Source organism: Microplitis demolitor, chromosome 10, assembly GCF_026212275.2.
Source record: "Microplitis demolitor isolate Queensland-Clemson2020A chromosome 10, iyMicDemo2.1a, whole genome shotgun sequence".
In the NCBI taxonomy this organism is placed as follows: Eukaryota; Metazoa; Arthropoda; class Insecta; order Hymenoptera; family Braconidae; genus Microplitis; species Microplitis demolitor.
Genome location: NC_068554.1, coordinates 7577294 through 7591841, shown reverse-complemented (window position 1 = coordinate 7591841; position 14548 = coordinate 7577294). Strand labels below are relative to the sequence as shown.

At 33.0% G+C, this 14548-nt stretch overlaps 2 protein-coding genes across 6 annotated transcripts in view; one reads left to right on the top strand and one right to left on the bottom strand.

Moving 5' to 3' along the window:
* Positions 1 to 14548, top strand: part of LOC103570584 (DNA mismatch repair protein Mlh3) — a 66754-nt gene that overhangs the window by 13031 nt on the left and 39175 nt on the right. For 2 of the 4 annotated variants that reach the window (XM_053742403.1, XM_053742402.1), the window contains exons 6-7: positions 4009 to 4365; positions 7985 to 8146. The exons of 1 other annotated variant lie outside the window; for it this stretch is intronic. In XM_053742403.1, coding sequence (XP_053598378.1) covers positions 4009 to 4365; positions 7985 to 8142 — 515 coding nt within the window. In that variant the 3' untranslated portion in view covers positions 8143 to 8146. Of the gene's footprint in view, positions 1 to 4008; positions 4366 to 7984; positions 8147 to 14548 lie in introns of those variants that run through there. One more of the 4 variants, XM_008548373.2, reaches the window with a different exon arrangement.
* The window catches only part of LOC103570588 (endoribonuclease CG2145-like), a 33697-nt gene continuing 27375 nt past the window's right edge, over positions 8227 to 14548 (bottom strand). The window contains exon 3 of one of the 2 annotated variants that reach the window (XM_053742401.1): positions 8227 to 8520. In XM_053742401.1, the coding sequence (XP_053598376.1) occupies positions 8287 to 8520 (234 nt within the window). In that variant the 3' untranslated portion in view covers positions 8227 to 8286. The remainder of the gene's footprint in view (positions 8521 to 14548) is intronic. The other variant, XM_053742400.1, reaches the window with a different exon arrangement.

The window sequence follows — 14548 nt, the reverse complement described above, 5'->3', positions numbered from 1 at the left end:
AGGCCGTACAGTTTTGCAGCAGAGATATCGAGTCACAATCTGCTTCCGTTTTGTCATTTAGCTTTTGAAAGTCTCCGCAAGGACGCCAGTCCCCATTCTTCTTAGGTACCATGTGCAATGGGCTAGCCCAAGAACTGGTAGACCGTCTAATGTATCCCAGGTCTAGCATGAGTTGGAATTCTTCTTTAGCTTTTTTGAGCCGATCTGGACGTAGTGGCCTAACTCTTTGACCGAGTGCTTAGCAGCCGAATGATTGGATGGGCTTCCTAGTAACTCTGGATAATATTTAAGCAAGTTTGTGTATTCTGAATCAGCTGATATGGTTGTAATTGAATTGATAGGAGCATGAGCAAACGTACCTGAGGATTTGCATCCGGTGTCTGGGTCCACCAGCTGACCTTCCCGAAGGTTTACGATGAGACCATATTTGTGAATGAGATCCGCTCCAATCATTGGGTACGGCACATCAGCTACGCAGAAAATCCATTTGATTGGCCAACGTAGACCAAGATTTAAAGGATGAGCTCGTTCTCCAAAAGTTTTGGTGGTACCATAGTTGGCTGCGTACAGTAGTAGACTGGTGGTTCTTTGTTTATCTGCGTTAGTCGGAGGAATGACCGAAATGTCGGCACCAGTGTCAACGAAAAACTTGGCTCCTGAGGCTGAGTCATGGAGAAATAAGCGGCGAGAGTCTGACGAACCACCAATAGTTGCCACGTCTATTGATGGCGTTGTTCGTTTCCCTACTGCGTAGGCGCGTGACCTGCCGAGATGCATGGGCTGCTACACTTATTAGCTTTTGGGCCAAACTTTTGGTGATAAAAGCAGGTTTTCGAGTTACCGTTCCTTGAATTAGGTCCTGGAGATCGAGGACGAGATGCATTGCTAAGCGACCTTCCACGTGACTGCCGTGAGCTGAATTGACTGATGAACTCATCCACCTTGGTAGAAAGATTCTGGATTTGTTGTGCCAGAGTTTGGATTTGATCCTCGCAATTTTTGTACGAATAGGTTTTTGTGATGGCTGCTACGTAGTGATCCTGACTTTGATGACGCTTTTCCATAACTTCCATAACTTTATCGGCTAGTTGTGTCAGTTTGTCGCTGCCCATCGATCCTGTTGCCGCCAACAGCATTTGAAGTTCTTGTGGTAGTCAGTCCATCCATAAGGTTCTGATGAATGACTTGTCCAGGTTGTTTCCATAGCGACGCATTTGTGCATATAATTCTGACGGTTTTCCTGTGAGCGTGAGTCTTGATATGAGCGTGCGGATCAAAAGAGCGTGCGCCAAGATAGTACTTATATCGCATGAATAATAAAAAATGATTTTTAATATCGTTGTATAGTAACAAATACTATATTGGTTTAGAAAACATAATTTTTTAAATTTGTATTTATTAAAAATACTTATAGTAAGATTTACTATACAAATAGTAAAAAATATAACCGTCCCGTTAAAAAATGATTTTATCTTATATGTGAGTATATATGATTATTAGGGTGATTCAAAAAATAACAAATTTTTTTTCTCCGCTCAAACAGGTTCAAAAGTTTCATTTAGATATAAAAAGACGCCTGTGAAAATTAGAGCTCTTCATATTAACATTAAGAGGTTCCGCATTGCACTTTTCTATTTTCCATAAGAATAACATGGAAAAAATTTTTTTTGCATGTTCTGATTTGTATAACTAGCTAACGGTGCATCATAGAAAAAATCATCAAACATGTTTTTATAGGAAATTGAATGCTCTACAAAAAAAGTCTCCTATCATTTTTTGATTGATCCATTTGTTCAAAAGTTATTCGAGGTTGAAGTTAAATTTATATTAAATTTTGAGATCTTCTTATTTTTCCGGTGAAACTATCAGGCTTATCACAAAATATCATAGTACTTTTTTTGTAGACAATTTTATTTTCTACGAAATTAGTATTGATTGATTTTTTCAAAATTCTGCATTGTTTTCTAGTTATTTCCATTTTAATGCCAAGTTCTTAAAATCGATCAGAAGATTATTTTTTTATGAGCTTGAGATTAAAATGAAAATAACTAGAAAACAATGCGGAATCCAAAAAAACTTTATTGCGACTAATGTTGGAAATAAAAATGTCTATAAAAAAAGTTCTATGATATTTTGTGATAAGCCTGATAGTTTCACCGAAAAAGTTAAAAGATCTCAAAATTTAATATAAATTTAACTTTAACCTCGAATAACTTTTGAACAAATGGATTTATCGAAAAATGATAAGAGACTTTTTTTGTGGAGCATTCAATTTCCTACAAAAATATGCTTGTTGATTCTTTATATGATGTATCGTTAGCTAGTTATAATAATCAGAACATGCAAAAAAAAAATTTTTCCATGTTGTTCTTATGGAAAATAGAAAAGTGCAATGCGGAACCTCTTAATGTTAATATTAAGGGCTCTAATTTTAAGAGGCGTCTTTTTATATCTAAATGAATCATTTAAACCTGTTTGAGGGAAGAAAAAAAATTGTTATTTTTTGAATCACCCTAATGATTATATATGAGATCATATATAATTATATATATAATCATGTATGGAATTATATATGATTATATATGGATTTATATATAATTATATATGAATCTATATATAATTAGATCTGATCAGACCTGGCTGATGGAGGCTAGGTATAATCATATAAAAGCCTATATATGATCAGATCTAAGTATATATAAGTCTATATTAGACTGGGCCAAAAAAACCGACTATTTTTTTTTCTTTCGATACTGTGAAAACATTATTCCTGATGTCAAAAAAAAATGATTGTGCAAGTTTGAGCCCTTAATATTGATATTAAGAGGTGTATCGTTACGACTATTTGTTTTTTGACAGAAATTTCATTTTTTACCTGAAACTCGTTAATTATCTTTCTACAAAATTTGAGCAATATATATTCTTAAAGGAAATTGAGTTGTCTACAAAAAATCTCTCTTAGTAAATTGACGTAAAACGAGCCGTTTCTTTGTAACCGTGCCTTGAATATTGATTTGTTTTTTAAATTCTTTGTATCTATTTTGGATTTTTGTAACTACTAGAAATATTAAAATTTTTTTTAATCAAATACATATTTTATAAGGAAATTTAATGCTCTACAAAAAAGGCTTCTTATCATTTTTCGCTAAATTCACTCCTTCAAAAGTTATTCAAGGTTGAAGTTGAGTCAAAACGACTTAAATAACCTGAATAACTTTCGAAGGAGTGAATTTAGCAAAAAATGTTAAGAGACCTTTTTTGTAGAGCATTAAATTTCTTCTAAAAATATATATCTTGACTAGAAAAAATTTTTATATTTCTAGTAGCTACAAAAATCCAAAATAGAACAATGAATTTAAAAAACAAATCAATATTTAAAGCACGGTTATAAGGAAACGGCTCGTTTTACGTCAATTTACTAAGAGAGATTTTTTGTAGAGAATTCAATTTCCTTTAAGAATATATATTGCTCAAATTTTTCAGATTGATGATTTACGCATTTTGGGTAAGAAATGAAATTTCTGTCAAAAAACAAATCGTCGTAACGATACACCTCTTAATATCAATATTAAGGGCTCAAAGTTGCACAATAATTTTTTTTGGTCATCAGGAATAATATTTTTGCAGTATTGAAAGAAAAAAAAAATAGTCAATTTTTTTGCCCCAGTCTAGTCTATATATAATTAGATTTAACTGATGAAGATAAGGTATAATCACATATAAACCTATATGTGATCAGGTCTAATTATATATAGACTCAAGTATAGTTAGATCTGATTATACATAGACTTATATATGATTATACCTAGCCTTCATCAGCCAGGTTTGATCAGATCTAATTATATATAGACTTATAGCTCCAAGAGCTCGAAAATATCGGGAAGTTTTGGGGCTGGCCTGCAGGGTCAACCGACAGACCGATTGTTTTCTTAAGTTTGTTGTTTATATAAATATCTCATTCATTGTCATTATTATAATATATATATAATTGTGTCTATTTTTTTTTAGATTATAAATATCAAAATAAATTTATATCGGCACTTTTAAAACATCCATTAAAAATTATTACTCTGCCAAAAAACTATTGCAATTTATTGTTAAATAAACATGATGATATAAAAATTTTTGGATTGAATATCGTAAACTCAAATGAAAACAGTGACAATGGTGGTCATAATAATGCTGCATTAATGGTAACGGCTGTTCCAAAATGTTTTTTATTTAAAAAATTGTATGCTGAGATTAGTTTAATAGAGTTAACGGAAAAGCTTTTGATAGAAATAGCAGAAAAGATGATAAATCGAATTGGTATCAATACATTACCATTGACGATACATAACGTTATTGCATCAGAAGCTTGTCATGGTAATTTATTATTTTTTTTTTTTTTGTAATACTTTCCCCTCTGACTATGAATGCCTCTGATCTAATTTTGTCCTAATTTCTTATATTATAATTTATTATCAATAATATGATATAAATTTGAGTATCTATAGTCATATGTAACGAATAGACATGAAGATAAAATTCAAATTTAAATTTAAATTACACGCGGAACATAATAATCGGTAGTGAATACTGAAAAATAATTAGTAGCTTCTACTGACTATTTCGGTATCGGCTACTGAACTAATCGTTAGCTGCCACTGATTGGTTTTTTCCATGTATTATGACTTTATACAGATCATTTTCTATAGTTTTGTATATTAAGAAATACTTCAATTGTATTCTGCAAATAAAATCATAAAGAAACAAATATACTGATTATTTTTAAATTGAGTTGGGTGCAGTTATAATTTGATATAGCATTGTATGTTTATATCTCATCTGATATACTTATTTGTAAATAGATGTAATCGTCATGAATATTATTCAAAGTATTATCATGTATTAGTAAGGTGTTTGACATTTTACTTTATTTTAGGGGTGTGCGAATATTCGAATTTACGAATTATTCGACACGAATCGAATCGAATAGCTCAAATAATTATTCTTTGCTCTTAAACTGATCGATTTCGATGAAAAAATTATCCTGTTCGAGTTATTTGAGTTAATTGGAATTTTTTTTTTCATAACTCTTTATAAAAAGTTACGAAATAGAAGATTATACCTCGTTGCGTGTGAGTTTTATAAAGTATTGTGTCTTGGGAAACCTAGTTTATTTAATTATCAGCTAAAACTTAGATCTAAAGTAATTTCACGTAGAAATCCATTGCGAACTGATACACTTCAGGTCCCTTTTGCACATACAGCTTGCTATCAAGTCTTTTATTATAGTAGGTTGTACTTTTTGGAACTCACTTCCATTTGAGATTACGTTAATAGAATCACTAGATTTATTTTGTCAAAGATGCTTTAATTATTTAATCGATTTGGAAGAATCAAATGAACTATTGATAATAATAATTATGAGTTTGGAACTGTTAAAAGTCTGTTGGACTGATTTGAGTTGAGTCTGAGTTTTGAGTTGAGTTTGGGTTATGTGTCATGAGATATAAACTATAAATTACAAATTATAAATTTAAGCTTTTTCTCTACATGTAATAATTATTTTGTATATGATCGGAAGAGGTCAAATCTTACGACTGAAAATAAATCAATAAATGAAAATAAATAATAAAAATTTGATTGAAAAACCATTGTTGTGAAAAAAGTTCCATTTGGCCATGCTCAGAATGTAAAGATATATTTTTTAGATTGGTTCGAAAATTCCCTTTGACATAAATTTAACAAGCTTCAATTTCCATTATTAATCTTCTAGTTTTGATCATTTTTTTTTTTTTTTTTTTGAAAATTTTTTAACCTGAAAAATTGTGAAAGTGTCGACAAGAAGTTAAATGTGAGTCTAACTCTGGATATCTTTTAAATTAACAATCGTATATGTAAAATCTAACGTATTTATCTTTTACCTTTTTGAATAAGCTTTAATTTTGACTGCCATAAGATTGTTCAATTATGTGTGTCTTTCATTTACTACCCGGGTCGAAAATAAAACTTGATTCAAGCTCACTTCGCCGTGTTTTCTTTTGAATTTATCGATTTGCCGAGGATTTTTCGATAAGATCTCGACTTTTTCAACTTAAATTAAATTTTTTTCAACTTTTTGAACTTTTTTCATCTTAGTTTCAACTTATTTGTATGTTTTGGTCTTAGTTTGAACTTATTTGTCTTCACTTCGAGTACGACAGTCATTTTTTACCTTACTTTTGACTTGCTAAACGAAGTCGAAAAAAAGTTATTTATTCGCCTTACTTTTGCCTTAATATATAAAAATGATTTCACCATAGTTTTGACTTTTTCGCCTTATAATTTAAGCTGAATAAGTTTAAACCAAGGCGAAAACTCAATGTATTTCATATCTCCGTAAGAAAAAGTCGAATTTGTCGTGTGAAAAACGGCTCCGAATTTCGAGTTGGTAAACCAAGTCTAAATCGAGTTTTATTTTTGACCCGGGTACAAGGTTTGAACCATATCTGTATAATTCAGATAATTTTGGTACAAATTTCACGGGGTAAATACTTATTGCAGAAGGTTATATATTAGATATTTGAGAAAATTTTACCATAAGATGTTTTATGTAATTTATGGAAACAGGAATTTTCGAATCAAAATAAGAAATATATCTTTTCGTTCCAGGTAAGCTCAGATGTCACTTTTTTTCACAACAATGGTTTTTCAGTCAAATTTTTATCATTTTAGTAATGAGTTATGAAGAAATGATTCCAACTAAGTCAAGTAACTCGAACAAGATAACTGTTTCATCAAAATCAATTAGTTTAAGAGCAAAGGATAATTATTCGAGTAGTTCGAATATTCTATTCAAATTTCGAGTTGAATATCACTATTCGATTCGAATACTATTCGCACACCCATACGTTATTTATAACTTAATTTACATTTTTTTATTTTCCACAAAGCTGAACGATTTATATTCATTAGACTAGGCCAAAAAAATCGATTATTATTTTTTTTTAAAGTATAAGGTAAAAGAAGAGACCCAGTACCTGACCAGGAAATTAATACCCTCAAGATTAAGTTTAAGTCAAAACGACTCCAACAACCTTGAATAACTGTTGAAGGAGTGAATTTATCAAAAAAAAAAAAAAAAAAAAAAAAGTAATATTTGAATCAATAAATAAGAAATTTACTACTTTCAAGTACGATATTTGAACCATTTACTAAGAATTTCCTTGAAGAATTTCTATTGGCTCTTTTCGGATACTGATTTTTACATGAATTACAAAAATCCAAACTTGAAAAATCAAATTGTAAAATCATACCAATGTTCGAAGCATTATTATAAGAAAACGGACCATTTGACGAAAAATTTTAATTAGACCTTTTTTGTAGAACATTCAGTTGCCTATAAGAAATGTAATTGGGTTAATTCCATTTATCTCGATGGCTGTGAAAAAATTTTCACAATAATTTTTTTTTGTCATCCCAAATAATATTTTCGATACACAAAAAAAAAAAAAAAAAATAGTCAATATTTTTGGCCGAGTCGACATTTATTAATGAATTAAGGATCTTTAAGCTTGAGAACAGCAAAGTTATTGGGCCACACTGTAGTTCTAACTGTTTTCCAATTTTTTTATTTTTTGAAAATATGAAACACCTTAATCTCATAAAGATTATTAAATAAATTATAATCTTTCAATTGATGTTATGAATGAAAACGATTGAAGTTTTAGTTTAAAGCATTATATAAGGTTATTACCGAGTAAATTATGCATAATTTAATACAATTATTTAGCACAATTTTAGTGATTTGTATGTATTTATATTTTTGTTAAGTATATATAATCATATCAGACTATTTTTCATATACAATCATATGTCATATTATAAATAAATTATATGGGACCGTTTTTACTTGGGTCCTCATAAAATTTGTTGATCTTAGCTGCATAATGATTATTTATTAAAATTATGAATACAGATTAATGAATGAGTAATAGATGATTTCTTAAATTGTATTTAGGTGCGATCAAATTTGGAGACCCATTAAACATGAATCAATGTAACGATTTATTAAACTATTGGATAAAAACAGATCTACCCAATCGCTGTGCACATGGGAGACCAGCGATTATTCCATTATTAACATTTAAATATAAATATTTTAATAACAATATTTAATATTATACAAGTTGATAATAATATATGTAACTATTTTGTTTTCACGGATAATTTTTTATTATAAATAAAATAAAATTCATGGACATATAAAGTATTGATTTTTCAGTGAGAATTCTTCGGTATATAAATTATTAATTATTATATTTAAATTTCTGGATATGCGGATATCAAAATATCTTTACCAAAGTAATTAACTCGATTTGCGATAATTATAAAATTTTGATTAGCTAGTTTTATTGGGCACGCATAATTAGGACGTGTGTAAAAACACATTGTATAGAGTGCAATTTCTAATTCCGGAGACGTGCCGACGAATATCGTTGTAATGGGTTGGACAGTGTCCTCGAGACTGGATCGTAATTTAATGATGGCTCCTTTCTGTAATAGAATAAAATTATCAATTAGACATTTCTATTTTTTGAAAATAATTTCCAATCATAATCTAGTTGTGATAACTTTTTTTCTTATTTAACATATAATTATTCTAAATTTTTTATTGTAAAATAACATCTCTAAAACACTTTCATACAAAAATACAGACTATGTTATTGTTGTTAACTAGTTCATCTTAAAATAATTTTCCATTTTTATAATCACTGATTAAAAACTCCGATTAAATCCGAGTAGAAATTGAGGGCGCCTCATAAGCGCTCCAATTGGTTCGATTGTGTTAAGTGAGCGAATAAATCAGTTGGATCTGGTTTAGGCGAGGTGAATTAAACAATTAAAAATTACTCAGATTTTATCAATAAATAAATTATAGATTTATTTACACTTATTTACACTTAAAAATTATGAGAACTTATACTCAAGAGCGATACTTACACACGATAGCGAATGCAAACTCCGATATTTAATTCACGTATAAAGTGACACGTTGTCACTAGCGGTTAAGTCAACGGAAATTAATTTACAATTAATTACTAGCGAAAGAACAACTTATATATTCTCAATAAATAGCAGCCTTGATATACTGACTAAATATTGAGGATAATTCAGCGACGCGGTTTAGTTTAATATCTCAAAAGTTATTAATTACTGAAGCGGTTCAAGCACGAGGTTGCAAGTAGCAAAGACACGTTGTAGCAAGAATAATGGTAGCGTCGTTGAATCTTCGAGAAGCTTGGTGTCGACGTGGCAGTCTTGCTGCTTATAACGAATTTTCCCATTGGCTTAAAAGCGCGCCAACAGGTAGCAGTTGATAGCGAACTCTCTCATTGGCTGACCAATATAAACCGAATTATGTGATTGGCCAGCCTGTAGCGGGTTCTCAAGGCGTCCTGACACGGTCCTGAGTTAGAAATTGTATGTGCCGGGCCCAAATAGCGAGCGACCCGGCACTATTCTGACCTTCAGTCAGTAGCGAGCTCGGCAACTCCCGAACCGAGCGGAAATGCACGAAGCTTGATTCAAACTAATCAAGCTCGTGACTGAACAGATTGGAACTAATTTATTCCGATTGATTTGTCATTAGAATTAACCGGAATTATATGAAGTTTTTAATGAGAGATTAGTTTTTCACTCGAACAACGTAGAATTTTTATTAAGTGAAAGTAATCGCAATTAGGTAGGCTTTAAAAAAAATGTACTTTCAACGATCCCTTCAATTATATATATATATATATATATATATATATATATATATATATATATATATATATATATATATATATATATTTATTTACTTAATTTTACATGTGTTTTTAGGAAGCAATCCTTGATACACGATACATAGATTCGGTGAAGATAAAAAGATAAAGAAATGTAGTTATAGGCAGATGAGCAATTGGAGCACAGCAGAAACACATTAGACTAAAATAGTTAGATTTAGGTTTGGAAATGGGGGAGACGCATTTATATTGCTAAAGAGGAAACATAACTGCTTTTTAAAGCAACGGCATCACAAAAATAAGAGTATAGAGCCTTCGAGCTATTTAGATTATTTTCTGCAATTACTGAGAGCAGACCGGTTGGAGGAGAGCCATCTTGAATCCAGTATCGTAGATGCTTTTGCTGGAATTGGTTGTGCACTGGGAATTCCGTTAGCATATGTGTTAACGATTCTTCTTTGAAGAGATGACATTGAGTACACATCTGGTTGGGTCTCAGCTTATAGATGCCCGGGAAAAACGAATTATATATGGCCATATATAAATGCAAAATATATTGCCATATATGGAAATTGGCGATATATGGGTAAATATAGCTTGATATGACTATATATAGCTTTATATGGCCATATATGATTTGATATGACTATGTACAGAAATTTTAACTATAATTAAAAAAAATTTTTTTTTTAATTATTTTGGCAACGCAGAGATTATCAGATCTGTGAATAATTAAATTCCTAATCGAATTGGAATCTTTTAATTCAGAGAAAAAACGCTAGACTTATTAATAACGGCACCCGCTTCAGTAGGATTCGAACCCGGGACCTTTCGTACGAGAGACCGACGCTTCGACGACTAGGCTATGCGACCGACAGTTATAACGAAGATTAGTTGTACTACGAAAGATTGCAAGAGTATAATTACTTTCGAAAAAGCAAAATATAATGATATTGGTTGAATGATTATTGTTATTACAGTATAAATTGGTTGGTTGATATTCGATGTATATGATATCGAGATGCATAAAATTTTTATGTTCACTTTTATGTGTAACCATACATTATTATACATACCTTTATATAGTTATATATGGTCATAAATAGAATTCGAGATGCATAAAATTTTTAAGTTCACTTTTATGTATGCCCATTGTTACGTTCCCGTAATATTTTATTGATTAAATTAAATTAATTATTTTTAATTAAATAATTTTATACAATGAAACGGAAATCGGTTATGATAAGAGAGTCGCCGTGGCTCGCGGGTAGGTAAAACAGATGACGATGCATGAGACCCGGGCTACGACGATTCTCTCACAGGGAACCTGAGATGCAGCGTCAACATTTTGTCAACTCTGTTGGCTTTATTATATTTTTATAATGACGAAATAGTCAGTCCTTCGAGAGAGCTCATGGAGCTCGAACCTCTGCTCTCTAGCCTTAATAAATTACAATTAATCTTAAATTAATCCAACCTTATTTTGGGCTGCCATTAGGCAGCCCAATACCCTACGACTCCATTGTTATTTTGGGCGCTGCTACCGGCAACCCAATAATCCAAAAATCATCAATTAAATATTGGGCGCTGATACCGGCTGCCCAATAATTTATCCAGTCTTGGACACTGCCATCGGCTGTCCAGAATTCCTCAAATCCTGCATCCTCATAAATAATATGGAGACCAGATCGCGAACATATTTTAAAATCGCGAAAATCAAATAAAATTAATAATTAATAAAATAATCGACGACCACGGCCCACCAGGGGTCTATAGACACTCTAACGAGGCCAAACATGGATAAAATTAAATAATTAAAAATTATTTTGATTTTTAATCAATTTTGGGTAATTTCCCAAAACGTAACACCCATATATTATTATATATACTTATATATAGTTATATATATATCCATATATAGAAACAATCGAAAATAATATATTCTCATGCATTGTTATATATGTCCCATATATGGACATATATCATCTATATATGACCACATATAATTTGTTTTTCCCGGGTGGTGCTATTAATGGTTTTGTTGGCCGCAAAGGCATTTGCCAGCCTTAGTTGGATTTTTAGTTTCGCATAGCGGTACGGGCAAATGTACAGCAAACGGGCCTTTGGAGTAAATTCAAATCTGGGGTAGATTAGTTGCAATGTCCTGGATTCCGCGTACCTGTTGCGATCGATGTTTATGAGGTTCTTGTCTATCATGCTTTTTAGTTGCCTCATCCAGAGGAGGAGTGACAAGTTGTTGAGTATAGAGTCTTCGTTTATCGGCTTTAGCAGCGTTCTTAGGCGTGATATCCAGTTAAATAGTTCAGAGCCAGGCTGACTCGACTCTATCAGTCTGGATAGACACTTTTTCGTTAGACGAAAATCATCCATTTTCAAGGCGCGTATTATCCAGTTGACTGCAAGCTTGATGATTCTAGTAGAGATGTAGTCGATTCCAAGTTCGAGTCGTAAAGCGTAGTTAGGCGTGCACATAGGTAGAAAGAACAGTCGCTTAAAGAAGTAGAGATGCGCCGTCTCAAGCTTTTCCAGGAGGTTGTCATTCAGGCCCTCAATATGAGCTTGGTACAAGAGTGTGGCCATGACCATACTGTCAAAGATATTTTTCTTGCTCGACCAAGTGTCCGATTCAAGCTTAGCTAAAGTAGCTAGTACAACTCCACCAGCGATTTTCGCCTTCTTTGTAGCTGCTTCGGCTGCCAAGGAGCTGGAGACGGTGCTGTTAAAAGGGATGCCCAAGTAAACGTAGGACTTGACAGCTTCTACTTTCTGACCTTTGTAAAGAAATATGTGTGGCTTGCGACCTAGCTTACCAGTGTTTTTACAGATTAGGATTTTCGTTTTTTGTACATTGACTTTCAACCCGTTCCTGTCGCAGTAAGCCTCTAGCGCGGTAAGTATCTTCGTAAGGTTATTAGCAGAGTAGGTTACTGTGGCCGAATCATCGGCAGATCCTACCGTTAAGGTTTCAATGACCCCATTTAAATTTAAGCCTCTGCAACCACGGTCTTCAAAAAAAACTACCATGTCGCTGATGTACAGTATGAACAGTAGCGGACTGAATACCTATCCTTGCAGCACTCCCTCTGTTATATCTACGGCGTCAGATATGGAGTCATTGGTCTTGATGTACATTTTGATAGAAGCATATAATTTAATTAGGATATTGATGAGTTTTGGGCACAAGCCAATTTTACGGAGTTTACTCCACAGTTTGTCATGTGGCACCGAGTCGAAGACTCTCTGAAAGTCGATAAACAAGACCCAGGCTATGGCCCCTTTGTGTCTTAATAGCAGTTGCAGAATTGCTTGCAGAATGAAGACATTGTCCTCGCAGCTTCTACCCTCTAAAACCTTCTTGTTCTTCAGGAAGCAGCCCGTTCTCTTCGGCCCATTTCCTCAGCCTTTCATTTATGATGTGGGTGAAGATTTTTGTGACGCTGTTTACTAGCGCAATATCCCGATAGTTGTGCGGGTCGTTTAAGTTCCTCTTTTTATCATACACATACAGACCTTGGACCAATCGTCTAGGATGTCAACGGTGTCCAGTATTCTGTTAAATAGTGCTAGCAAGTACATTATCTAATTGTTGGGGAGGTGTTTCAGGAAATCGTTAGTTATCCCATTCAATCCTGGAGCTTTACCACTTTTAGCCTTGTTTAAACTTTTCTGGAGTTAGGTACTAGAGATTACTCTTGTTAGAGCATTTATAGAAAACGGAATATTGAAATATGTTGGGGCAACGTTGCGAGATGGGTATATGTTTTTGAAGAAATTTAACCAAGTATTAGGTTTAATATTTGAGGTACGATTATTTGAGGGCATCACAGACTTCATGACCCGCCAAAATTCGGATGGGTTTCCGGGACTGGCAAACCGTCTAGGGAGTATCTTTTGGTATTCACTTTTTTTGGACCTAATTAAGGCATAGTATTGGTTCTTAGTTGCATAGTAGTATTCCCATAATAGAGAATTTGTATCCTCTTTCTTACAGTGCTGTAGATAATGTGTGACCAGGCGCTTTATGATTTTGCAATATTCATCAAACCATCTGGTGCCATGCTGCTTGGGTGTTGAAGAGGTCAAACGTATCATCCATGTATCATGGGCCGCTTGGTAAATAGCCCTTTCAAGTGTCGAGTACAGGCCATTAAGGGGAGTAGAGTCAAAGTTTTGGCCTACAAGGAGGAACCATAGCAGATTATTTCTGTAGAGGCCCACGCAATCCTGGTTCCATTTGAGAGAAGTCTGGGCGGTCATATCAGCTTGGCATGGGTCTTTAGCAAGAGGTAGGTTTAATGATAGAGTTACAGGAAAATGATCTTAGTGGGTGACAATGTGGTTGACCTTCAGTGAATTTGTAAGGTTTAATCCCGAAAAGCGGACCCAGACTAGGTCGATCGTGCTTCTGCCTACTGCATTGGTTCATTCAACAATAAGTCTTTTGCATTAGAGTATAAGTCTTGCGAGGTCCGGACGGCTTCTAGTGAGGAGCCATCAGCAATGTGTGGGTCGGAGTGTTGTAATTGTCGTAGTCGCTCATTGAAATTGCCTCCAATGATAAAGATGTCATAGCTGAAGGAATCAAGGATGTCGCTTATGCTGGCAAGCAGATCGTCACAGGCTTCTCTGAAGTTGATCGATGGTTTCCAACAGACTAACCCTATCACGATTGATAGGCCATTTCTGGAGAGTCTGTTAAAGATCCAGCATTCCCCTGATTAAAAAAAATGATTCGAAACGATTTGCAATGTTAAACTTCCATAAGAATGGCGATT